The 26,929-nt window shown below is 41.6% G+C and overlaps 1 protein-coding gene across 1 annotated transcript; it reads right to left on the bottom strand.

The window, feature by feature from the left end:
* Nucleotides 1-232: 232 nt before the first annotated feature.
* On the bottom strand, nucleotides 233-24,925 carry LOC124802851 (39S ribosomal protein L43, mitochondrial). The gene is made up of 4 exons (XM_047263873.1): nucleotides 24,595-24,925; nucleotides 24,413-24,519; nucleotides 24,128-24,330; nucleotides 233-666 (listed from the first exon to the last, which is right to left on the bottom strand). Exons 1-4 carry the CDS (start codon nucleotides 24,729-24,731, stop codon nucleotides 541-543), a joined length of 573 nt encoding a protein of 190 aa, XP_047119829.1. The 5' UTR covers nucleotides 24,732-24,925; the 3' UTR covers nucleotides 233-540.
* Nucleotides 24,926-26,929: the final 2,004 nt, after the last annotated feature.

Below are 26,929 nucleotides of genomic sequence, written 5' to 3'. Positions count from 1 at the left end.
TAAGACTCACAAATTGAAAATGGCAGCACTAGAATGCGGTAAACACAAGAAATAACAACTCACATGAAGACAATTCACTGAAGTCTTGTGTGCTTACAAGCCACTGAAATTCCTCAACTATGTTCCTAGTGATCAGTACATTTACAGTGCCTCTCCCCCTTTCATCATGGACTTAATTGTCATGACTGTTATTCTCATCACCTATTTAAACTGGTAATTGAAGAACAGCAGCCTAAAATAACACTTTTATTGGCAAATAGATCAAAACAATGTCTTTACAGCGTTTTGTAGCATAGAAACACAATTTCTTGTATCAAGAAGCATCAATTGCAGAAGTAAATCACATCTTGCATAATTTTAATTCTGATTCAAGTAATTATTGCAGACACATGGCTGATTTCTCTAACCAAATGCTAGTAAGTATTAAGGTACTACCACTCACAACATCAACAGTAGTAGCTACTTTATAAATTCTCAGTCTCTTCTCTTTCTGCACTATTTTACTACAACACTGACTAGTCTTCCATTCTAGATGCAACTTCACTCAGCACGTTTCTCTTCTAAGACAGCTCTAGAGTCTTCCTCTGACAGCTTCTGTTTTTTGAACATATCCAGTAACAAATCAGTAGCAGTGGGTGGTAAATTCTGTGGACTTGACAATCCTTCCTGCAGAAAAGAAAAATTATTTTAAAATAAGTTTATTAACAATGAAAGTGTAATTTTGTTTCACAACCTGTTCGGTCAGTATTGAAACACTGAATTAGTATGAAATCTGCATCTTTTTAAGATACCAACCAATTAGATGACGCCGCACAGCTAAACAAGACATATGTTAAATATGGAACAAATTAAGTCATACTAAAAGAAATATATGTTCCAAGTTAAATAAGGAACTGAGTCCCAACCCCAAACATACACATTTTCAGTAATCTTACTGTAATGTTATCTGAAGGTAAGTCATTATCTTAACACAAAATAAGCTGACAAATATTCAGAGCTGTAAACAATTAGGTGAAAAGAAATAAGATGCTACTTATAACATTTAAACTGTCAGGATGACAAATTTTTAGGGAAGACTAGAGGATTTTTGTAGGCCTTAATACTTTCCAATGTCGATAAAATACATCCCCGGCATCTGAGCAAGTGACGGTTTGAAGTGGGAAGCAGTGAAACATTTTTATATCTGATATACTGCTCTATTTGTCAGTATATCTGAAAATGAACCAAAAGGAATGTGACAAAATGAGGGCAACCAACACAGTAAAATATTAACCAGCTGTGTTCAAAAGAAAATTGTGTGTGTGAGGGAGGAGGAAGGAACAAAAGGAGAAAATGATTTAAATTTATGTCTGCAAGTGTGTGAAATTTGAGTTCAAGAATTCAAGTACTATAAAAGTGAAGTGACAAAAGAAGTGCATCAACAAATAATAAGTGCTAATCACATGTTTTTTAGTCTGAATAAGTTATTCAAGTCATGACTGATATCACAGAAGAATAAGATCCAGCCATAGATGACACTATTACTGCTGGTAATTTTATATACTTATGAAACTTAGGTGGATCAGCAACACCTGAAGAGGCAATCTGTGCCTTCAAGAGGAAGGTACTTCAAAAGATCTACGGAGCTGTCTAAATATCCTGGAAGGTAAATGGGAACGAAGAACGAAAGAAGAGCTGTACCAGTGGTTTAGAAAGTCACACATTGGCAGAATATTAGGACACAAGAGACAACAGTGGTTTGGCCACATCCTTTGAGCTGATAGATCCCTCCTGTACCGAGTCCTCCACTCTCAACCTACTGGAAAACAAAAACATAGAAGGGGAAGTCCAAGGGCGTGAGGGAAGGACAACATATTAACTATCCTTAAGCAAGTGGAGCCAACAGCGGTGGGAGATGAAGCTACGGACTGGCAACAATGGACTACTATCTGCAGTAGATATCTCCTCTGTTGTAATTGACTGATCTCCTTTTTTACTATGCTTTTTGCAGTGTGTTATTTTTTTTTTTAAGTAAGGTGTTTTTCATCCTTTTGTTGAGTGGCTATTTCTTTGTTTTTCTGGTATAGGCCTTAAAAACCTGTTACTGTAACAAAGGATGACAAAGTGTGTGCAATTCAAACAGATATTTGTTACTGTAAGTCCATCCAACCTAAGTATATTTATTAACACTCTGGCAGTGCAAAAGGCACCAGAATCATATAATCACCCCAAACATCACAAAGTTAACAATGAAACACGAGAGATATATCAGCAACTTATCTTTAAGTAATGTATCACTAAGATAGACTGCTTTAATATCTGCTCAACAATGTAATTTTCTTTATATACTTGCATTGATTAAATGCTTGTTTCAGCTTCTGCAAACTACTGTAACAACTATCATAACAACAGAATACACAACAAAACTACATTTTTTATTTAGTTTTCCACAGTAATCAAACTGATGGCTTTTGCACATCAAACAATATTGTGACAATAATTATACTCACAAAAGATATGTTCCATACTGTAGTGCTTCATACATCTATTAAATGTATTTAACAACAAAAACACCAATTTTTGACAAAATAATTTAACTGGATGCATAAAAAATCTACACGCCAAGCAATGGCAGAACACGCACACAAAAGAAGGTTGTAATTAGGTAAGTTTTCAGAGCCAATGGCTCCTTCTTCAGGCAGAAGGGTTGAAGGGGAACAAACCGAGCTTGGCCAACCTCCTTAACATCCCACAACATCCACCACTGCCTCCCAGACCCAGAATAGCCCATAATCACATGAACCAGTCACAACAGTACAGTGTTCTTAACCTCTCATATAAAGCACTCTACTCTTCTGAATTATCTGTATTATCTAAGGGTCTCACTCTCAACCCTAAACCTGCATATGATCGTGCTGCTTTGGTGAAGGACCTACTTTCCTTCACATGTAAATCAACTGGAAATATCACTTTGCAACCCAATCGCAAAACCTTTCCAACAACAAACCTGACGTTGAACCCTGCCTTGAACAGTTCAGACCATAATCCCAACTTGATCCACCACCACTATCTCAAAATCATCCCCTATAAGCCTTCAAAGAATTCCTCACATCAAGCATTGCTTCATAACTCTTCCCGTGGTCCCTACAACATTATCCTAACCTGTCTTCTGCCAAACTGCAGGCTCTATATGCCCTAAACACTGATGACTTCATTATTAACCTACCTACAGACAAAGGACCTCAATCCATAGAACTTCTCACCCCATACAAACCACACACCCCTACCTCTTACCTTCTTCCTAAGATCCAGAAACCCATTCATCCTGGACATCTTACAGTTGCTGGCTTCAAAGCATCCACTGAACATATATCTGCTTTAGTTGATCAGCACCTGCAACCCATAGTACAAAGACTCCCCTCCGTGTCAAAGATAGCAACCATTTCTTAGATCGTCAGAAATCTGTGCCCGTTCCACTACCACCACACACCTTGCTTGTCAACATTGATGCCACCTCCCTATATACCAACATCCCCATGTACATGGTCTGTCTACTGCTAAACATTTTCTCAGTCAGTACCATCTGATTCCAAGCCTATGACATCCTTTCTACCCACCTTCTGTCGTCTGTAGTGTTTTTATAAACATTGCCAGTAAATACAATTGGTGTTTGCCGACAACTACAAAATTAATAGAGATGTATGAAGCCGATGAGGTGCTTTACAAGGTGAGGCACGCTGAATACAAAAATAGATTACGAAGATTGGAGACCTAATCTAACCTAACTTAACCCTCTTCTGTAGCAAGGAATCGGAGTGTTACAGTGAGCCTGCCTTCTGCAGATGTAGCAGTTCTTAAGTGAATATTGGGGTTTGTGATATGAAGATACACTTCATTGAGCACATACAGAAATGTATTCTCATCCATTCTTAAGTAACTGATGTACGACTTGACGTCCTCCACTATAAGCTTACGTAACAAGTTTTTTCGAATGCTTTTATCGTGTCGTCGTAAAACCCACGGCTTCACCCAGGTATGTTTCCTTTTTTCCCCCCGCTTCTCTTCCGCATGTGCACAGTGTCAAAGATCTTTGTCAAATATATTTGACGGAATATTTGATCACATCTTTGATCAAATCTTTGACAAAGAAATTTGATAGTGTAATACTGGCCTTACCAACAACTACTTCACCTTTGAGGGGTAGACTTACAAACAGATCAGAGGAACCAGGATGACTCCTTCCTATGCCAACCTTTTCATGGGTCACTTGGAGGGGGCTTTCCTGGGATCCATACATCTTCAGCCCCTGGTTTCATTTAGGTACATTGATGACATCTTTATCATATGGACTCAAGGTGAAACTGACCTGTTAAAATTCCTGGAATCTCTGAATACCTTCTCCCAATTTCCTCACTGAAGGCCAGCTAGACACTTCTGTCCACTACCAACAAACAGCAGTACTTACATTTTTACAGTTGCCATCCTTTCCATGTCAAACTTTCCCTCCCATACAGCCTCGGCATTTGAGGCAAACATACTTGTTCGGATGCAGACTCTTTAAGCAATACACCACCATTCTCACCTCAGCCTTCACTGCACTTAGTTACCCCACCAACAAAGTTCAAAAGCAGATTTCCTGGGCCATCATCACATCCAATCCTGGTACTGCTGATCCCTCCAAAAGACAACTTCGGAGCACACCACTGATGACTCGGTATTATCCTGGTCTGAAATGTATTAATCAGCTACTTCAACAGGGCCATGGGTTACTAAAATCATGCCCTGAAATGAGATCCATTCTGTCTGAAATCTTGTCCAACACACCTATCTCCACAGTATTCTTGTTAGATCCTACACTCCTTCTGCACCCATCTCCTTACCCTAAGGCAGCTACCCCTGTACCAGTACCCGCTGCAAGACTTGCCTTATGCACTATCCTATCACCACCTATAGCAGCCCTGTAGCTGGCAAAACATATGCTATCAAAGGGAGAGCCACTGTGAAACGACGCGCGCGCTTGTGTGTGTGTGTGTGTGTGTGTATGTGTGTGTGTGTGTGTATCTGATGGGAACCCATCAGCGCCCTTACACTTATAAAAACAAACGAATGTGGAGATGAACTAAAAGTGCTGTACACACATGCACTCGAAATGACCACACAGTCACTCTGTATTATATGCACTCTCGCATGCACTAAAACCAATTACGAGGGAAGAGAGCTAATCAAGAAATTAAAACACAGAGAAAACAAAACACAGATCACTTACAAAAATCTAGGGTGAGCTGGCCACCCTTTGACACATTAAGAACTTCTACCTAAAATCTTGTTAAAAGCATTGGACAATTCACAAAAACTTTACAACCCTAACCACATTCATTTGATCATTACATAAAATAGATGGCAGATCCGCTGCAGTCTGCTGGTCAGCAAATAAAATGCAGTCCAATAAAACGTGGTGCACCGTGATCTGCACGCCATAAGCACCAAACACTGGAGGGTCCTCTCGCCGGAATGAGAATCCATGTCATACAGCTGTGGCCTATGCGAAGACGAGTAAGAAGGACCTCCGATGTGACTGGACGGAAGTACTCCATGGCTGAGTTATGGGCTTGATGACATGGAGCTTCTGCCAGCCACTTGTCTTCCCATCGACAAGACTTTGTACCCCAACAGCGAGGTGATAGCATGCAGAGGGATAGCACACCGAATTACCAGAGGATCACTACATGCCTCCTTGGCTGCTCGATTTGCCCTTTCATTCCCTGCAATTCCAATGTGCCCAGGTACCTAGGAGAAAGACAGCTCCTTCCCCAGTCATTGTAGTCGTAGGAGGGCATCCTGGATGTTCTGGGTTACTGTGTCTGCTGGGTAGGCCAGCCGTAGTGGCCGTGCGGTTCTAGGTGCTACAGTCTGGAGCCAAGCGACCGCTCCGGTCGCAGGTTTGAATCCTGCCTCGGGCATGGAGGTGTGTGATGTCCTTAGGTTAGTTAGGTTTAATTAGTTCTAAGTTCTAGGTGACTGATGGCCTCAGAAGTTAAGTCGTATAGTGCTCAGAGCCATTTGAACCATTTGCTGGGTAGGCTACAAACGTTGGAGAGAATAAAGGATGCTCAGAGAATTTGAACAGACGAGAAATCTAACACTGGGAGAATGTCTCATCTGTTCCAGTGCTCACAACATCGTATATAATTCTATGTCAAAGATGGTAAATTCTGGACGCAGTCTGATCGTAAGGACATGATCCACGAAAATGACAGAGTAATCAACAGAGTCTACCTGCTTATACACATCCATAAAAACAGCTACACGGTCATGGTATCACAGAATATCTCATTAAAAACAGAAGCAGGAATGCTATCTCTCCTGTACCGCTTCAAATCTCAAATCACTTTGGGCCTCTCCAGTAGCCAGGGCAGCAGCCGGTTAAAATCTTGGATTTGGGGTCGTATTGGCTCCACACCGAGTGACTAAAGCACACGCTGCACACGGATCCCACATGGCATTGTGGTTCATGGATGGTTGTAAAAAAGGCGTTCCAGAGGTGGACCAGCAACAGTATGGTGTGCAGGTGAAGTTGGAGCTGCAAGGAACTTACACGCGTGATGCACCATGAGGTGGTTCCACCGCCTCAGCACTGATAATAGGTATGGGACTGGTCCAATAAGCACCCGTGGCCAGCCGAATCCCCTCATGATGGACAGCATCGATGATATACAAGTATGAGGGCCTCGCTGACCCATACACCGAGCGACCATAGTCCAGCCGCAACACACAAAAGCCCAATAAAACTGAAGGAAACACGCCCTGTCCGACCTGTGGCTAAGGTACTTGATGATGTTCAGTGCGTTCATGGTACTGGCTTTCAGCTCTCACAGGTGTAGTAACCATGACAAATGGGAGCAAAAAATGAGGCCCAGAAACCGCACTGCATCTCTAAAATGTGGAATGGTGTCCCCCATATTCAAGGCAGGTAAATTAAAAAGATGATGAGAGCAATTAAAATGAAAACACACACACACACACACACACACACACACACACACACACACACACACACTTATCCACATAAAACTGAAAACCCCTCCTTGCAGACCACTCCTCTAACTGCCGGACTATACGTTGCAACTGACGGCTTGCTGTTGCAACACTGGAGGAGGAACAGAAAACAACAAAATCATCTACAAATAAGGAGCACTGTACACTAGTCCTTACTGTAGATGTGATACTGTTGAATGGCTATGGCAAAGAGGTTAACACTTAAAACACTGCCCTGAGGAACACCATTCTCCTGCTCAAATCAATCTGACAGTATGTCACCAACTCGGGTCCTAAAAAACTACCGAGACAGGGAAGACTATATAAAGATGGAGAGGTGGCCACAAAAGCCCCATTGATGCAGTTGTGCACGGATGGAGTGTCTCCAAGTAGTATCGTATGCCTTACTTATATCGAAGAATATGCCGATACAGTGATACTTACGGAGGAAAGCCTGCTGAATAGCCGCCTCTAGGAGGGTCAGATTGTCAACAGCGGACCGACATCTTCAGAATCCACACTGAGAGTGGCTAAGGAGTTGCCTGGCTCTAAAAACCACACCAGATGATGGTTACCCATTCGCTCCAGGGTCTTTCCTACACAGCTCATTAAGGCGATACTCCGATAACTACTGGGACATGTGCAGTCCTTTCCTGGTTTCAGGAGAAGGATCAGAGTTGCCTCCATCCGCGAGTTGGGGAAGTTGCCTGTCTGCCATATTATATTACAACATTTGAGGAGGATTTCCTTTGATGCCGCTGGCAAGTGTCAAAGCATGACATACCGGATTTGGTCACGACCGAATGCAGTGTCACGAATCTCATGCCGATTCGAGCTCCCACATGGAGAAAGGGGAGTTATAGGCCTCAGAACTGTTGGACCTGGAGTCCAACTTTTCCCTCAATACAGTCACACGATAGCGACGAAACACCACATCCTGGCTTGCATTGGCAGTGCAAATTGTTCGTCCAGCATCTGAGCAATGTCTCTGGGTGTTGTTTGGAGGCACCCCTGTTCCAGCAGTGCTGCTATCAGTAAACGGCTGTGTTTACCAGAAATACTCTGGATGGCTTCCCATACTTTTCTAGAAGAAGTGGAATGATTGATGGAGTCCGGGAACGCTTGCCATGACCTTTTCTTACTCTCCCTAATGAGGGATCGAGACGGGGCCCTTGCGACTTGAAAGGCCCTAAGGTTGTCTGCTGTCGGTCGGCATTTAAAATGTCGAAGAGCCACATGCCTTTCCCGGATTGCGGAATGGCACTCATCTGTCGACCAAGGTACTGGTCGTCTCCTAAGATGACCTGAGGACTGGGGGATGAAGAAGTCAGCAGCATGATGGATCATTTGTGTGATGTGGTCCACCCATCCTTGGACGCTGTCGCAGCGTTCGAACACAGCCAGCTGGCTGAAACTCGTCCAGTTAGCCCTGCTGACCATCCATTTTGGGGGCTTAACTTCAAGTGGTGAGCCATTTAAAAGGTGAAGGCAGATTGGGAAGTAATCACTGGGATGGAGGTCGTCAATGACCTCCCACTGAACAGAAATGGTGAGGGCGGGAGAAAAGAAAGAGAGGTTGTTGGCTGAGAATGACCCAATACCAGTGGAGAAACGTGTGTGAGTATCGATGTTGAGGACGCACAGCTTGTGAGACACCATGAGGCCCTCCAAAACTCGATCCCGAGGGCAAATATTGGTTGAGCCCCACATGACATGATGGGCATTGAAGCCTCCCAGGAGGAGGAATGGTCGCAGGAGTTGTGCGATAAGACCCGTGAGAAACTCAGAGTCTAGTACACCTTGCGGAGGTAAATACAGTGAGCAAACGGTGATCCTTCAACATACATGAATTTGAACTGCAACTGCTTGCAGGTCAGTAGCCAAGGGGAGAACCGAGGAGTGGTGCGTTTTAGTGACAAACACTGTGACACCTCTCCCTTGGCCCTTGGCCCTTTCCCCCCGATAGGTCATCCTTGCGGTATAGCATACATCCCTGTAGCAAAGGGACATCTGTATCTTTAAAATGTGTTTCTTGTAAACAAAACCACAAGGGACATGCCTGTGGTAGGAGTTTCAGTTCTTCCACATGAGTTCTGAACCTATTCATGATCCACTGTAGTATGATACCTATGTCATCTGTGCGGTTTTAATTTACCCCTATCTTTGCACCGTCAAACGGAAAAGAATGACATCTGACAGCGCTCGGGACAGCTTTTGACCCGAATGTCGTGAGCCTGTCCCTGCACCCTGTCCCTTCGAGGATGAGGGGGGAAAGGGGGGGGGGGGTTGAGAGGCACTCTGCTTTTCTTGTACTTTTGTACTTTCTGGATGCTCCCTGCCACCGTTGGATAAGCAGCTGCCAGCAGCAAGTCGTATACTCTTAGCTCTCTTATTTGTTACATAGTTTAATTCTTAATTTCTTTGCGTGTTTTTGGGTACTTGCATCATTTAATTCATAAATTTTGGGCGTATTATAGTATTTGAGAGTTGTAGCATCGCATTTTAGTACCTGAATAGTGTAAAATCGCGTAGTCTCCTTCTGCTGCCAAGCAGTGCGTCAGCAGTGCGCAAGTAGCAGCATTACTGCATTTTCTACGCAATATTGTATTTTAATAACCGTTTAAATTTTGTGTTGAATTGCTTGTGCTCTCTGTAGATTAGTTCAGATGTTCTTTGCACAACAGTATTTAGCACTGTGACTGCTGTGTTTAATGCGGGCTGAGTTGGCATCCCTTCGCTCCCAACTTCAGGCAGTGTTGGCTTCGGTCACACAGCTTGAGGCTGTTGCCAATGGGCATCACTGTGGGGGTCCGGATGGGGGTTTGTCGGGGACGGCCAGCTCGTCCCACGCATCCCTCGATCGGACTACGGCTGTTGCTGCCAAGGATACTGCCCACATTGAGGCTGACCCCTCACCCGTAGAGTGAGAGGTCGTCTCGCGGTGTGGCAGGGGGCGAAAGACATTCCGGAGGGCTGAACGGAAGGCCTCTCCTGTTTGTCTGATGAACTGGTTTCAGGCTCTGTTTCCGGCTGATACTGATCTTCGGCCGGGTATGGCTGCTTGTCCTGTTCCATAGGTTGCCCCTCAGTCTGCAAGATCCGGGTGGTCGCAGAGGGTGGGCTTACTGGTAGTTGGGAGCTCCAATGTCAGGCGCGTAATGGGGCCCCTTAGGGATATGGCAGCAAGAGGGGAAGAAAACCAATGTGCACTCCATGTGCATACCGGGGGGAGTCATTCCAGATGTGGAAAGGGTGCTTCCGGATGCCATGAAGGGTACAGGGTGCACGTGGTTGCTCATGTCGGCACCAATGATGTGTGTCGCTATGGATTGGAGGAAATCCTCTCTGGCTTCCGGCGGCTATCTGATTTGGTGAAGACTGCCTGTCTCTCTAGCGGGATGAAAGCAGAGCTCACCATCTGCAGCATCGTTGACAGGACTGATTGCGGACCTTTGGTACAGAGCCGAGTGGAGGGTCTGAATCAGAGGCTGATACGGTTCTGCGACCGTGTGGGTTGCAGATTCCTCGACTTGCACCATAGGGTGGTGGGGTTTCAGATTCCGCTGGATAGGTCAGGAGTCCACTACACACAGCAGGTGGCTACACTGGTAGCAGGGGTTGTGTGGCATGGACTGGGTGGTTTTTTAGGTTAGATGGCCTCGGGCAAGTACAGAAAGGGCAACAGCCTCAAAGGGTGCGGGACAAAGTCAGGACATGCAGGGACCAAGCAGCAATCAGTATTGTAATTGTAAACTGTCGAAGCTGCATTGGTAAAGTACTGGAACTTCAAGCGCTGATAGAAAGCACTGAAGCTGAAATCGTTATAGATACTGAAAGCTGGCTGAAGCCAGAGATAAATTCTGCCAAAATTTTTACAAAGGCACAGATGGAGTTTAGAAAGGATAGATTTCATGCAACTGGTGGTGGTGTGTTTGTCGTTGTTAGTAGTAGTTTATCCTGTAGTGAAGTAGAATTGGATAGTTCCTGTGTATTATTATGGGTGGAGGTTACACTCAACAACCGAGCTAGGTTAATAACTGGCTCCTTTTACCGACCTCCCTACTCAGCCGCATTAGTGGCAGAACAACTGAGAGAAAATCTGGAATACATTTCACATAAATTTTCTCAGCATGTTACAGTCTTAGGCGGAGATTTCAATTTACCAGATATAGACTGGGACACTCAGATGTTTAGGACGTGTGGTAGGGACAGAGCATTGAGTGACATTATACTGAGTGCACTATCCGAAAATTACCTTGAGCAATTAAACAGAGAACCGACTCGTGGAGATAACATCTTGGACCTACTGATAACAAACAGACTCGAACTTTTCAACTCTGTAAGCGCAGAACAGGGAGGGAATCAGTGATCATAAGCCCGTTGCAGCATCCCTCAATATGGAAGTAAATAGGAATATAAAAAAAGGGAGGAAGGTTTATCTGTTTAGCAAGAGTAATAGAAGGCAGATTTCAGATTACCAAACAGATCAAAACGAAAATTTCTGTTCCGACACTGACAATGTTGAGTGCTTATGGAAAAAGTTCGAGGCAATCGTAAGATGCGTTTTAGACAGGTACGTGCCGAGTAAAACTGTGAGGGATGGGAAAAGCCCACCGTGGTTCAACAAGAAAGTTAGGAAACTACTGTGAAGCAAAAAGAGCTTCACTGCAAGTTTAAACACAGCCAAAGCCTCTCAGACAAACAGAAGCTAAACAATGTGAAAGTTAGCATAAGGAGGGCTATGCGAGAAGCATTCAGTGAATTCGAAAGTAAAATTCTATGTACTGACTTGACAGAAAATCCTATGAAGTTCTGGTCTTACGATAAAACAGTAAGTGGCTCGAAACAGCATATTCAGATACTCTGGGATGATGATGGCACTGAAACAGAGGATGACACGCGTAAAGCTGAAATACTAAACACCTTTTTCCAAAGCTGTTTCACAGAGGAAGACCGCACTGCAGTTCCTTCTCTAAATCCTTGCACAAATGAAAAAATGGCTGACATCGAAATAAGTGTCCAAAGAACAGAAAAGCAACTGAAATCACTCCACAGAGGAAAGTCCACTGGACATGACAGGATACCAATTCGATTCTACACAGAGTATGCGAAAGAACTTGCCCCCCTTCTAACAGCCGTGTACCTTAAGTCTCTAGAGGAATGGAAGGTTCCAGATGATTGGAAAAGAGCACAGGTAGTCCCAGTCTTCAAGAACGGTCGTCGAGCAGATGCGCAAAACTATAGACCTATATCTCTGACACTGATATGTTGTAGAATTTTAGAACATGTTTTTTGCTTGCGTATCATGTCATTTCTGGAAACCCAGAATCTACTCTGTAGGAATCAACATGGATTCTGGAAACAGTGATCGTGTGAGACCCAACTCGCTTTATTTGTTCATGAGACCCAGAAAATATTAGATACAGGCTCCCAGGTAGGTGCCATTTTCCTCGACTTCCAGAAGGCGTTCGATACATTTCCACACTGTCGCCTGATAAACAAAGTAAGAGCCTACAGAATATCAGACCAGCTATGTGGCTGGATTGAAGAGTTTTTAACAAACAGAACACAGCATGTTGTTCTCAATGGAGAGACGTCTTCAGACGTTAAAGTAACCTCTGGCGTGCCACAGGGGAGTGTTATGGGACCATTGCTTTTCACAATATATATAAATGACCCAGTAGATAGTGTCGGAAGCTCCAAGCGGCTTTTCACGGATGATGCTGTAGTATACAGAGAAGTTGCAGCATTAGAAAATTGCAGCGAAATGCAGGAAGATTTGCAGCGGATAGGCACTCGGTGCAGGGAGTGGCAACTGACCCTTAACATAGACAAATGTAATGTATTGCAAATACATAGAAAGAAGGATCCTTTATTGTATGATTATATGATAGCAGAACAAACACTAGTAGCAGTTACTTCTGTAAAATATCTGGGAGTATGCGTGCAGAACGATTTGAAGTGGAATGGTCATATAAAATTAATTGTTGGTAAGGCTGGTGTCAGGTTGAGATTGATTGGGAGAGTCCTTAGAAAATGTAGTCCATCAACAAAGGAGGTGGCTTACAAAACACTCATTCGATCTATACTTGAGTATTGCTCATCAGTGTGGGATCCATACCGGGTCGGGTTGACAGAGGAGATAGAGAAGATCCAAAGAAGAGTGGTGCGTTTCGTCACAGGGTTATTTGGTAAGCGTGATAGCGTTACAGAGATGTTTAGCAAACTCAAGTGGCAGACTCTGCAAGAGAGGCGCTCTGCATCACGGTGTAGCTTGCTCGCCAGGTTTCAAGAGGGTGCGTTTCTGGATGAGGTATCGAATATATTGCTTCCCCCTACTTATACCTCCCGGGGAGATCACGAATGTAAAATTAGAGAGATTCGAGCGTGCACAGAGGCTTTCTGGCAGTCGTTCTTCCCGCGAACCATACGCGACTGGAACAGGAAAGGGAGGTAATGACAGTGGCACGTAAAGTGCCATCCGCCACACACCGTTGGGTGGCTTGCGGAGTATAAATGTAGATGTAGAATGTAGATGTAGAACTGCTGTTGGTCTTTCCTGTTGCAGCTGCCTGGATTGCTTTGTCTTTACTCTTTTTCCCTTCACATGTATATGTGCAAAAACAGGTGCCTGTGGTGGATACAGACACACTATGCGTCATCAGTGTCGAAGCGTCTGCCTTGGGAGTAGGTTTCTGCACCATGGAAGAATATAAGGTAGCAAAGACAGTGGATTTTGTCGCCTTATTTTCTTTTTTGGGTTTGGCATTGGGGATCTGCTTGGTCACTTTTATCTCCTGTATTTTGGGTTCTTCAGCAGAAACAGTGCAGTCTCGGCTCCAGACTGGGTGATTCCCACATCAGTTGATGCAGATCACTGGGGACGAGCAGTCAGTCCCAGCGTCATGAGTTGTTTCTAGTGTTATATTTATGAATATTACTATTTTCAAACTGAAATAATCTTCTAAAAAACTTCAAAAATGAGCAAATGTATCATGGTCTGTTGGTGGTAGGCCTAATTTTTTAAATAATTGCCTACATGAAGTTTGAGGATGGACCCAAGGTATCATAACAGCTAATTTCTGTGCAATGAATACTTTATGTTTATTTCTGGAACTACCTCACAAAATTATCCAAATGGCATGACAGTGTCAATATAGAGAGAGGGATTATAGATCAAGATGTCATCAAAGTAATGATGGTTACTAAAGTTAATAAATTCATCAAGAAGGCTAGGAGAGTTTTATGTTATAAAGAGCAGATAAGTAGTCATTAGCACCCTACTTAGACTAACTTTAAAATGATTGTAAACATGCCGTGGATAATGTGTGCCAAATAAAATGGTATAAAGAGACCGACAATGGTTTCAAATAATAAAATTCGGAAAATGATGAGGAAGCAGAGATTGTTGCAATCTTGGTTCAAAAAAGAATGTGCCAGTGTCGACAGGCAAGAATTAGTAGGATCATCCAAACGTACCATCACTTGACTGTAGCACAGACTGCCAAATAGGTGATATAGTAAAATGTCTTCCAGGAGTAGAGAAGCAACTGAAAGAGTTGAAAATAAAAGTCAACAGATGCAGATGGAATATTAGTTGGGTCTTAAAAGGAGTACACTGTGGCAATGGCTGTTTACTTAACGTGAATTTGTCTCACCTAGCACAAAGTCCAAAGAAACTGTAAATAAGCCTAAGTAACTCCTGTATATATGAAGAGTAAAAGAACGGATTTGCATAATTACAGATCAATATCCTTAACATCCATTTGCTGCAGAATTCTTGAACATATTCTCAGTTTAGATATAATAAATTTCCTTGAGACAGAAAAGCTTCTATGCACAAATTAGCATGGATGTAGAAAGCACTGCTCACGCAAAATAGCTTGTCATTTTCTCACATGGCTTCCTGCAAACCATGGATGAAGGGCAACAGGCAGATTCCAGAGTTCCAGGAAGTGTTTGACATGGTGCCCCACTGCAGACTGTTAACATAGGTACAAGCATATGGAATAAGTGCCAAGATATGAGTGACTCGAAGACTTCTTAGGTAATGGAATCCAGTACATTGTCCTTGACGGCAACTGTTCTTCAGAACAAGGGTATCATCAGCCATGCCCCAGGAATGTGCAAAGGACTGCTCTTAATTGCCATGCACAAGGGGCAGTCAAATGTAAAATAACACCAGCCAAAATGGGATCATGGAATGATTCCATTCAAGAATAATAACCAAATGCATTAAGACATTTGTCCCACTGGGAGAAGAGAGAATCTATTTCTAGAATGAAATTTTCACTCTACAGCGGAGTGTGTGCCGATATGAAACTTCCTGGCAGATTAAAACTGTGTGCCAGACCGAGACTCGAACTCGGAACCTTTGCCTTTTGCGGGCAAGTGCTCTACCATCTGAGCTACCCAAGCATGACTCACGCCCCATCCTCACAACTTTAATTTCGCCAGTACCTCACCTCCTACCTTCCAAACTTCACAGAAGCTCTCCTGCAAACCTTGCAGAACTAGCACTCCTGGAAGAAAGGATATTGCAGAGACATGGCTTTGCCACAGCCTGGAGGTTGTTTCTAGAATGAAATTTTCACTCTACATTGGAGTGTGCGCTGATATGAAACTTCCTGGCAGATTAAAACTGTGTGCCGGACTGAGACTTGAACTTGGGACCTTTACCTTTCGCGGACAAATGCTCTACCAAGTGCAATGAGCTACAGAGGACTGTCAATTGTACAGAAGAATCAGAATAAAGAAATCACAAACTAGCTGTGAGGTACAGTGAAAAGTACATAAAAATTAAAGTAAAGTATTGTGTTGAAAGAAGCAAGTGCAGGAGAGAGCTATCGAAATTTTAAGCAAACTATTTTCAAGATATAGTAAACTCCCGTTTATGCAAAATGATCAGGACGGCGGCTGTATCAGATAATGAAAATTTCGGATAAACCAAGTCCCAATTTTTACACGTGAAACACCCAGAATTAGGTCAAAACGGCGAAATATGATCGTAAATTGTGCGTAGGGTATGGTAGAATGTTATTGATATGGTTGTGAATAAGCCTGAATGTTTTTGACTGAAAACAATTGTGTTGATGTGTTAAAAGGGCACCAAAGTATGATTGAAAACTCAAAAGCTTTTAAATGCTGAACAACAAAGCTCGTTTATTTTGTGTCCTTGCAGAAAAAATCCACCTTATTTGGCAGCATGGAAAAAACAGGAGTTTTAATTTTATTACCTACTCTTTTGAATAAAAAATAAACTACTGTACAAAATTATGAAACAAATCTACAGCTTACTCAATGGAATGAAAAGTTTGTCTAGAAGACCTTTAAAGTAAAAAAACAAAAAACTAATGTATGGTCCTTGAAGTTCTAGGACGCTTCATTAGAATTTATTTTTTGGTAAAAAATTTCGTAACGGTTTTTTGTTTTTTTGGCTTGAGAAACTTTTGTTGCAGTAATATATCTCCAACGCTGGAAACATTTCGATAAAGTCGCCTCCTCCTGCTGGCTGATGTGCTCCAGAGCAGTTTGGATCGCTTCGTATCCAACTGTGTGAGGAATCTTTTTCTCTGCTTTGTCATCAGAGACATATTTTTCTGACACCACCTTATTGGTCACAATTTGGACGATTTCTTCCTCAGCCAAATCAAAAAAGTCGTTTTCCATCCACTCTTCAACATCTTCGAAGTTTGCTTCTTCACAACTCAGTAGCTTCTCCAGTAAATTTACCACAATTACGTCATTTTCATCTGTTTCTGGCATGCCAGCTAGAGCTTCAATGTTGCCTTCTTCTTCCCAACATTGATGAGCTGCCTTACGATCTACGAGTTTTCCAAGACCTATTAGAGAAATTGGAAGAGTTAGATTCCAAGCTTCATCAATCCAATGAATGACACCTAAAACATCGATTTTTTTTAAGAGCTTCTTCAGCATCAATCACACCGATTAAGTATTCCAGCAGCCTGCGTCTGTAATGTTTTTTTCATCGCCTCATGAACATCTTGGTCCATCAGTTGACATAGAGACGTGACGATTGGTGGGAGAAACACACTTTGATATCCCATCTTGTAGATCATCTGGGTGAGATGGAGCGTAGTCCACAAGAAATAGCACTTTTTGAGGAAGTCCATTTTCCTCCATGTATTTTTCTACAGCTGGAGCAAACTCTGCCTGGAACCACTCTTTGAAGATGGCACCATTCATCCATGCCCTAAGACTGATTCACGTACCAAAATGGAAAAGGTTTATCAGCTGGATGGCATCTAAATGCTCTTGGTTTTTTGGATTTGCCAAGGCACAATTTATGATTGCCAGTGGCATTACTGCATGTGAGGGCAGTAACCCTTTCTTTGCTTTATTTATATCCAGATGCCATTTTTTCTTGTTTAGAGGCAAGGGTTTTTGTTGCAAACATTTTGTAATGCAACCCAGTTTCATCACAGTTATAAAGTTGATCGCTGATCGCCAGGATAACCTCCTTTGTCAATGATTGTGTGCAGTTTCTTCTTAAAATCAGCGATAGTGGCTTCATCCACGGATAATGATTAATTGCTGATGGCAATTTCACGAATACCATGTCGCTTCTTGAACCGATCCAGCCAGCCATCACTTCCAAAGAGTCCTTGCTCCTTTCCTTCAACCAGCTCATAAAAAGTCATCACCTTTTGAAAAAGTAGAGGACCTGAAACTGGCATACCTTTGGCTCTTATTTGTTTGTGCCACAAAAATAAGGCCTCTTCCAACTGAGGATGTGCTCCTTTTCTCATTGTTTTTCGAGACTTCACTGCACTGCCTGACACTTGGATGGAACAAAAGGTAGGAGTACGATTACTGATTGGAAGACAAATCCTTTGAAACCATTGTCGGTCTCTTTATACCATTTTATTTGGCACATATTATCCACGGCATGTTTACAATCATTTTAAAGTTAGTCTAAGTAGGGTGCTAATGACTACTTATCTGCTCTTTATAACATAAAACTCTCCTAGCCTTCTTGATGAATTTATTAACTTTAGTAACCATCATTACATTGATGACATCTTGATCTGTAATCCCTCTCTCTATACTGACATGATGTTCAAATCCACAGCAACTTTTGTGGGTGGCTCACCAGCATCAATTCTCTGCAAAGCGTAAAGCTTTTGTTCCAATGAAATCACATTCTTTTTTCGCTTCACACCCGTAGTCACATTCAGCTTTTTTTTTACCGACACTTGACTGGTTCTTTTTTGGTTCTTGGCCACTTTCACCTCTGGACATTTTGAAGCATGTAGCACGAGCACGAAACGTTGAATCGAAAGCACACAGGCGGACTACTTGACAACCCTTGAGATGCACTAGGCAAAGCTTTTGACTTTTGAAACCAGGCTGTGGCAGCCATTGAATTAAAGATTCGATACATCTAACCCCTCTCCCCTGTCTTACCCAAGCCAACGCAGCAACACAACAGTGTGTTGTACATTCACTATCAAATTGTTAAAGACTCGGCTTTGTTTGACGTACCAATAACAGGCAGAAAGTGTTTGGCGCCACACTCCCACTGTTGGTTTCAACAGGGCTATGCCTCACTGCCTAGAGCAATAATGTCCCTACTGTACTTCCAAGGAGTTCCAATAGATGGCAATGGCATGAAATCAAGCAATACGAACAAGAAACATGCTAAAACTTCAACCAACACATGCACGAATTGACAACACTCATACTTTTGACACGGGTTAGTGCACTGATTAGCAGTGACTGCCGAAAAACAGCAGCGAAATCATGGCTCCAGGTGCAGACAAGTTGAAACTTGTCAAGTGTCAGTCTAGCTAGCCAAAAGTGAAGCTGCGTGATACATCAGACAGCATCAATTTAAGCCGCGAAAATCAGAAAAATTTGTTCCGATAAAGCGGATTTCGGATAAACAGGAGTTTCCTGTACACAGATAAACTGTTTATTGAGTGGAAAGAAACAAGTAAAGTGGCCAGAGAAGAAACTGTATAGTGGTTAGGCTTTGTACTGTATCCAGGGAGCGCTATTTGTTTTTAACCCTTGAGCAGGTGCACCTATGTATAAAATGCTCCAACTGCACATAAAACTGCTTCGCCCCATTCCATTATTGTTCCACAATTGTCAGTCCATACCAATTCCTTCATTACCGCTTCAGCTAACAGTGATAAACTGTGTTGTCGTATGTCCAAGTGAGCAGCACTAATATAAAATAAACAGTGAACTAGGTAAGAAAAAAAATTTACGATCCGAAAGAAAATTACCAGTTTATGAGTTAGCAGCACAATCCCGCAATTAGGCAGTTGTCTACAAGATAATTACCAATTGAATAAGCGATTGGCAGGAATGTGATGCAGCTGCACTGTTTAATACTTGGGTCATTACTGACAGGTAACATCTGTCCATGGCAACAGAGTGGTATAATGAAAGTTTATTTTGTTATTGCTTAATTAAACAGTGCTTTAGCTCATATTACGTAAGTTTGTTTTATTGTTGTCTAATTATACTAAGTAAACTGCAATTTTGCTCTTACAATGTTTACTTTGGTAACATAAAGAAAGTGATTCTTTGCAAATATTCAAAGTACATGGTACGCCCACTCGTTGTGAAAGACAGTGCGCCCACTCAAGGGTTAAGAAACAAGGTTGGTTTCCCACTTTCAGGAATATCAATACTGGAAACATTGAGCTTACACTGTTTCACATGCTGTCCTGGTGTATTTGCAGATGTTTTGTAGCCAATGAAAGGCTAGTCATCTTCACTGTCAAAATAAATGTAGTCAACAGTGTACATAATATTCCGTTGAAGATTGTGTTGTAGGTTGGTATACTAATGTGTTATTTGTAATGGTATGCTGTTTGTTTTTAGGGTGGAAGCAAGCGGTCTACCATAATTTTGATTCACAGATAATGCTGAACAGTGGAATTCTATTATCTGCTCCATACAAGATAATATTTATTATTTTGTGTGTCCACAGCTAAGTAATGTAAATATTAGCAAAGACCACCATACCAATATTTCAGGTATGGTTATTATCCCACAACACACATCATTCTAAATTAACATCTTCAAATGACAAACGTAACCAATAACCATTGCAATTACTAATTGAATAAGCTGTGCTGTTTAATACTTGGAACATTACCAACAGGTAACATGTGTCCACTGCAATAGTTGCAATAACGTCCAGTGTCAGGAATGTCACATTGTCATAGCTATCACTAAGAGGCACATTCTGGATCTTGGTGAGCACAATTAAACACTTCACTAACCACATGAAATATGCACAGTGATTAGTACGCGTGACGTGTTTTAGTGTGCTTGTCTCTTAGCGTCATGTATGGCAATTGTACATCTAAGTCATGACACTGGCATGGTTCTGCTAAATTGTGAGAATTAGTTACAAGTGTTGGTGAATTGTCAGTCACTTGAAGATGTTTGTTTAGAATAAAATCTGCTGTGGCATAATAAACTATCTGAAAAAACTGCTGTGGTATTTTTTATTAACAATGTCACACAAGATGTTGACTAAAATAGTATTGTTGCAATGTGAGACCTCCGCACAAAAGGTTTTACTGCTACAGAGACAAATGAATCTCTGTACTTTCAGGCATTATACATTTCTTTAAATTAAAGAGAAAAAACTTTCTGGATGAGGGAATAAGACTTTTAGGTGGGAAAACTGTTACAAAATCTGTTATACAAAAGAATATTTTCCTCACAGATATGAGGAATCAATCACTGCCACTTAATTCCTTCGCCAACAGAAACAAAACATTGACAATAGCTGCTACACTTAGGGCACAACGATGATGATATTCCTCTGCCAAATGAAACTTCAGTGGAGGCAGACGATAGGTAAGGACTTTTGAAACCACATATTTGGAGCTATTTTGCCCAACATGGGAAAAACACTGGAAATAACACATGGTAAAAGTGAGCTGCACGATATTAACTTTCCTCTTTAACCTCCACCAGAGGAATCTACTGTGAAATATGATGCTGATTGCTCCTCTACTTGGCAGGCTACACATTGTATTGTGCAAACAACTACAGTGACACACTAACAGCCTACTACAACAATTACTGCAACAGTAAGTCTGGAAAATTTGTTTATGTTCAAAGTCCTATATTGCAATGGGCTTACAGTTCAGACAGATGACTAGTTACATAAAATAACTTCAATGTAATGATTTGTAAGTTTTGAGGGGAAAAAAAAGCCGCAGTGATAATCTGCACTGCTGTACAAAGGAAATATACCGATTGTTCATCAGCAATTATAAAACTGTATATCAGAAACAAACTTTTCATTTATGTGCGCTTGCTAAATATGACATTGCAAATGCAAGCAGCAGCACAAAAATGATAATTACAGCAGTGACACACTTCAGCCAATACAAAACATCTAAACAGGTTATCAACTGCCTTAAACAATTTTCTGAAAATTTATTGCAGTTATAAGCAGTTATTTGCGTTTACAAATTGCTATCTGTGCCAACCACTTCCCTGCTTTACTCCTATAGTGACATCACTGGGGCAGTCAGTCACGACTCATTTTGCTTTGGGACAACCTTCTTTTTAATAACCTTGTCAAGAACCAATCATCAATACTTTCCAATATTTCATTTATTTCTCCCTCTGTTCGACTTGATTATGATGTTTAAAAGTGCCTTAACACTGTAAGGGAGTCCAACAGTAGAAGAAACCAAAATAAAGTTGGCCCAGAAAATATTTATAACAAGACTGATGTGGGACTGACACTTTATGAACATCACAGTAGACGGGTCGACCGAAGCGTCCGATCCCACCCATCGGCTTTGACCCGTGACTTAAGGCTGTTGTGGTGTGTGACGTCACGATGGCGCGGAATTTAGTTTGAGAGAGTGGCGTATTTGTAGGTGTCGTTTTGATGCGATCGGTGGTGCTCTCTGGTGGTGTGTTAGGTGATGATTTTGGTTTAGTTTGCGTGTGGCGTGGTGTGTGAATTTTGGTAAATTGCTTTTTTCATGTCTTTGGTAGGTATGGATATGACTGACACGGTCAACAGTTTTCGGTTGTCAGCTATGATGAGGGACAGTGTGTTGTCTCTAGTAAAATTTCTTCAACTACTCGGATTTTTGGATGAAGTCGTGAAGTGTTCAGTATGTCGTGAAGAAATGAGGCTTAGTTAAAGTTCCGGCGTCTCGGACCATGGACGGCTGTATGTTGAGATGTTGTAAGGATAACAGGTCAAGGGAAGTGTTCGATCCCAATGTGTGGCTGTAAATGTTGGTATTGGTATCAGGAGATGTTTTTGAGCTATATAGGTCAAGGGAAGTGTTAGGTCCTGATTTATGGGATCGGGAGCTGCTGTTGAGCTATATAGGTCAAGGGAAGTGTCGGATTCCAGATGATATTGTGTTTAGTGGTATTTTGGGAGTTTTGTGATGTCGGTTTTTTTCCTCGTTTTGTATGGGGGTGGGTGTCTAAATTTGTTTATATTTAGTTTTTCCTCCACCCAAAAACCCCCTATTTCCTGCGGTTGTCCCGTTAGTGTCATTAGGCTTTTTGTGGAACGTGTGTATGTTTGTTTTTCGATGTATTTTCGTCCTCATAATGTGTACGTAACGACTTTATATGTGCCATGTTGGAATCGTGGTTTATGGTCGTTTCTGCCGTATTTGTGACGTTATGGGTCAAAGCAGACGGGCGGGATCGGACGCTTCTGTATTTCCCAGTAGATACTGGGAAAGTCCATTGTTGACACTGATGCAACACTGTGCTCAATTTATCAACCTGGGTAATAAGAAGAGCAGTTTTGCCCGAGGGACAGTAACAGTAACATTTTCAATGTGCTGCTGTAGCTCTTCCAGCATGTGCAGATTATTTGAGTACACCTGACCCTTCAATTGGCCCCACAGGTAAAAATCTCCAGGAGGCCGATCATGTGATCAAGGTGACCATAAGATTGTACTGCCTCTGCTGATTGTCCTCTCCTCACTAAACACCTCATGCAGTTGTGTCTAAGTTGTCAAAGTGGTGAGCACTGTTGCTTTCTCTTGTTGAAAATGTCCACACAGTTGTTCATATTCTGTGAGTTGATCCACATATGAATTAAATTGATTCTTGACACACCAGTTGACATTAATGATTTCAAGAAAGAATCTTGCTACAATGCGGACACCAGATATTGTGCACCAAACACCAATCTTAAGACTGTGCAATGACGCTTGAAAGTACTGACAGAGATTTTTGCACTACAACATATGCTCTGCATGTTCACGTACTCTGGTGGGACAAAACACACCTCATCTGAAAAAATGAAAAACTGAGGATCCGAAAGGCCAGATTCCATTTCACTCTGAGAACACTGGAAGAACTCCACATTGTTCCAGGCCTTTCTTTACTCGAGGAATGTTTTCTGACATTCCAACTCTTCTCGTATAGTTGTTGCTTTTATTCTCTACATAGCAACTTTTGTGCTGTTTTGCCACAAGTTTTGCACTGCCAGAGGTTCTTCCAAAACACTTACAGTCTTAACCCTTAGTTCTGCACACATTTGTCACGGTTTGTACTCTGCATAACACTTAACAATGAACAAGTGCTGTTTTCCCATGAGCACAGTTTTGTATTGCATTCAATTGGTCACTAAAAATAAAATCTCTTAATGTTCTTAGTGAGTTTGAAAGCTTATAGAACCAAATAAAACCAATGACACATTGAATTATATCATGGGAATATGCTGTATGATCTACTTCATGTATAGGTCTCCCCTATGTTTCCTGTGCAACATTCTCGTGTAGCTAACAAAAACATATACTTGTCACAAAACACAAAATTAAACATTCAAAGTTTTCCTGACTTGCTACATAAGGCTGAAATAGAAGTGCTGAATAAAACCGTCGTTTTTGCAAAAAATCTCCCTGCAACACATGTACAAATGTTAGGTTAGATTTAATGACAATTACTTAATAATTTTCGTCCCAGCACACTTCATATTTTCTTTGCGGTACTACTGCTTGTGCAAATGACTGCTGGTTGCTAGCGGCCACACATTATTATACAATTTCTGTTACTGTCAGCTAGAACTATATTAAAAAAAGCTTTCTCATTATGCAAATTTGTATTTGGCGTTTGATCTCACCTGTGGGAAAGTGGCTTTATTCAGTTCTGGCTGCCTGTGAGTGAAAGGGTTCCACACACCTTGTATGGAAGGATGATCTGTGTGCCACATTTTGCGATAACGTACGAATGACCCTTGGTTCTGCGTGCATAAAACCGATATCCACTTGCGAATCTCATCTAATGTAAAGTTATGAACACTCATGTGATGATTTTCTCCGTTCACTGAAACGAAAATCTTTAAATCCTTAAATAACGACAACTTTAACAAGACAAAGAGTATTTTGTTGCAAAATGAAAAACGTACGGTATTCCGCCTTGATGACAGGTGATCGATGTCGACGGGGCTTTACGTACACTACGGTTTGAGGGTTCTTACGTGCAAAATCAATCAGGTCGCATTCAATGAATTCCCTAAAAGATTTCAAACAGCAATGGTAAGAAGCATAATAAAAACATTGGATTCTAGAGTACTACCTTATAACTTACCTGACGCCTCTACTTGCTCCATGGTTTTTGCAAAATTTTATAGTTATTCGTTGCAACTGACAAATGTATCTGCCCAAACCGTTTCCTAATGGTGCTCTGGGAAAACCCGAAGGCAAAAATAAATGAGAGTTCGACATGATATGAAACAACTTTTACACACACTGATTCTTCCTTCTGTGTAGTGTAACCTGTTCGTATCAAACACTGCCTCACACCGAATGCTGTAAACAAACACAACTTGACCTCTTAGTCTTCATGCCGCTTTCTACACCGGATTTGTTGTGGTTGGATGTTGTGCTATGATCGAATCGATTTTTCGGCGTCCGACAACTTTCTAAGTCGAACGGTGTCGACCATGCAGTCGACATGTATGCCTGCATTAAGGCAACACTAGCCGTCACCGCATTGTAATGGCTTCTCTCAACTTTTTTTAAAATTGTTTTTGCGCGGGAATTACGGTCTTCGCTGTTCGAGAGTGGAATAACAGAATTATTGTGAAAGTGGTTCGATGAACCCTCTGCCAGGCACTTAAGTGTGATTTGCAGAGTATCATTGTAGATGATGTTTAACTGTATTTGTGCGCGAAATGGGCATGTGTAATGCGGTAGCTTACATACATGGATTCTGGAGTGCATATTTGTATGAAAATGGCATTTGTTGGACTCAAATAGTTTGCAGATTCCAGGGATAGCTTGTACAATAGACAAGGAAGACAAACGTGAAAAACACCATAAAAAAGAGAGTGGATTCGAAAAATGCAATTACGTAATACAAAAGGGTAATTTCACACACCATATTAGGAGCTCGAGGAAGAGAAATCTCAATTTAATATTTTAGAAAGTCGGAGCTTCAGCCTTTTTATTTGCTATGTTAAATTGTATCCAGAATTACTAAAAGGAACCCAGTGTTACAATGATTCTCTTTAAGGTTTAGTAGCCTGTCCAGTGCAATTTTTGTGCAGTAGTAAAATTTCCCTCGATACCTTGCCCTTCAAGATTTTCTTTACACCTCGCATCTGGCTTTTAATAGTTGAAGTGCATTATTTGTGCTGTGGTTAGCTAGTGAAATCACAAATATTGACAAAATAATGCTTGCAAAACTGCTTCACACACAATCCAGGGAATTGGTTAACAAAAAATAAGCCTGCTTCAAAAACATATTAAAACAAACAAGGTGCAATGTCTTAAAAGTTTGTCCATTTCTTCATGAAACACTACAAATACAGTACAACATTAGAATAAATTCTACCTGCTAATCAATCAAATTGTACACAGAGTACTTTTTTGACTTCAAGTTGCAGCCATACTGCAATCCATTTCAATACGGTACCGGTATGTACAATAATGCACTTCATACATGTAGTAACGGGCAAGTAATTTATTATGCTCATGTCGTACAATTATGATTGCTACGTTACTGTTTCAACTAACATTTCGCAACTGCTTAAAAATTTTAACGAAAGAAATAACAAAACTAAATAATTTATAACAAATAACGAACATTACACAACTAATATCAACAACGGAAAACACGATGAAACGAAATTGGAGATCTGTGCATGGCCATGTATTGGGAGGTTATGAACTTGGGATAACACCATCCATCAAAACTTTCTCCCCGAGAAACCTTGCCAGTTACGTGACGGGACGGGCCGGCCAGTGTGGATGTCGCCATTCGAAACATTGCAGAATGTTTTGGTGTGACGGTCGGCGTATATTGGCTTTTATACGTAGTTTAAAAATTTGCAACTACAAAATATATTTATAGGTTCACATTCGCATGTCATAATTCTTATTTAGTAATTAAGGTTTTATGGCTTTCAGTGACGAAAAAATGGTTCTGCAACACAACTATTTTTTAGAGGGAATTACAGGAATCATTATTTTCGGAAGAGCACATTAACTCAATACAAAACAAATGAATTGTGAAGGCCAATTCACACTTGTCACATCATACCACGTCATGTAATGTCAAAACATCCCACAGAGCATTTCAAGTAGTGGCATTTAAGGCCAATTCACACTGATCGTCACGTCACTTCAAGTCAATTTGAGTCGCGACTCTAATTGTGATCTTCGCAAGGCGATTCTCAACGGCTTTGACGCGCAAAGTGCACATACACTATGCAGTAGGAGTAGCTTATGTATGTGGATGCTGGAGTCCACATTTGTACGAAAATGACATTTATCGGGCTCAAATAGTTTGCAACTTGCAAGCATAGCTTGTATACTACAGAAGGAAAACAGAAGTTGGCTATGCGGCCAAGGAAGTTAGGGGAGGAGAGGATGACATCAGGAGTGGAGTTGGATTCAGGGCGGGTGTGCTGGGGAATGGG

Source organism: Schistocerca piceifrons, chromosome 6 (genome assembly GCF_021461385.2).
Source record: "Schistocerca piceifrons isolate TAMUIC-IGC-003096 chromosome 6, iqSchPice1.1, whole genome shotgun sequence".
NCBI lineage: Eukaryota > Metazoa > Arthropoda > Insecta > Orthoptera > Acrididae > Schistocerca > Schistocerca piceifrons.
This window is presented reverse-complemented; position numbering and strand designations above follow the sequence as displayed.

What these genes read in the sequence shown, in the direction of transcription:
- LOC124802851 (XM_047263873.1), bottom strand. Translation starts at nt 24,731, where the DNA reads ATGTCGAACTCTCATTTATTTTTGCCTTCGGGTTTTCCCAGAGCACCA. An exon ending in GGAGCAAGTAGAGGCGTCAG is followed by an intron (nt 24,520 to 24,594) that starts GTAAGTTATAAG and finishes GAAATCTTTTAG; the next exon opens with GGAATTCATTGAATGCGACC. An exon ending in ATAAAGCCACTTTCCCACAG is followed by an intron (nt 667 to 24,127) that starts GTGAGATCAAAC and finishes TCTTTTCTGCAG; the next exon opens with GAAGGATTGTCAAGTCCACA.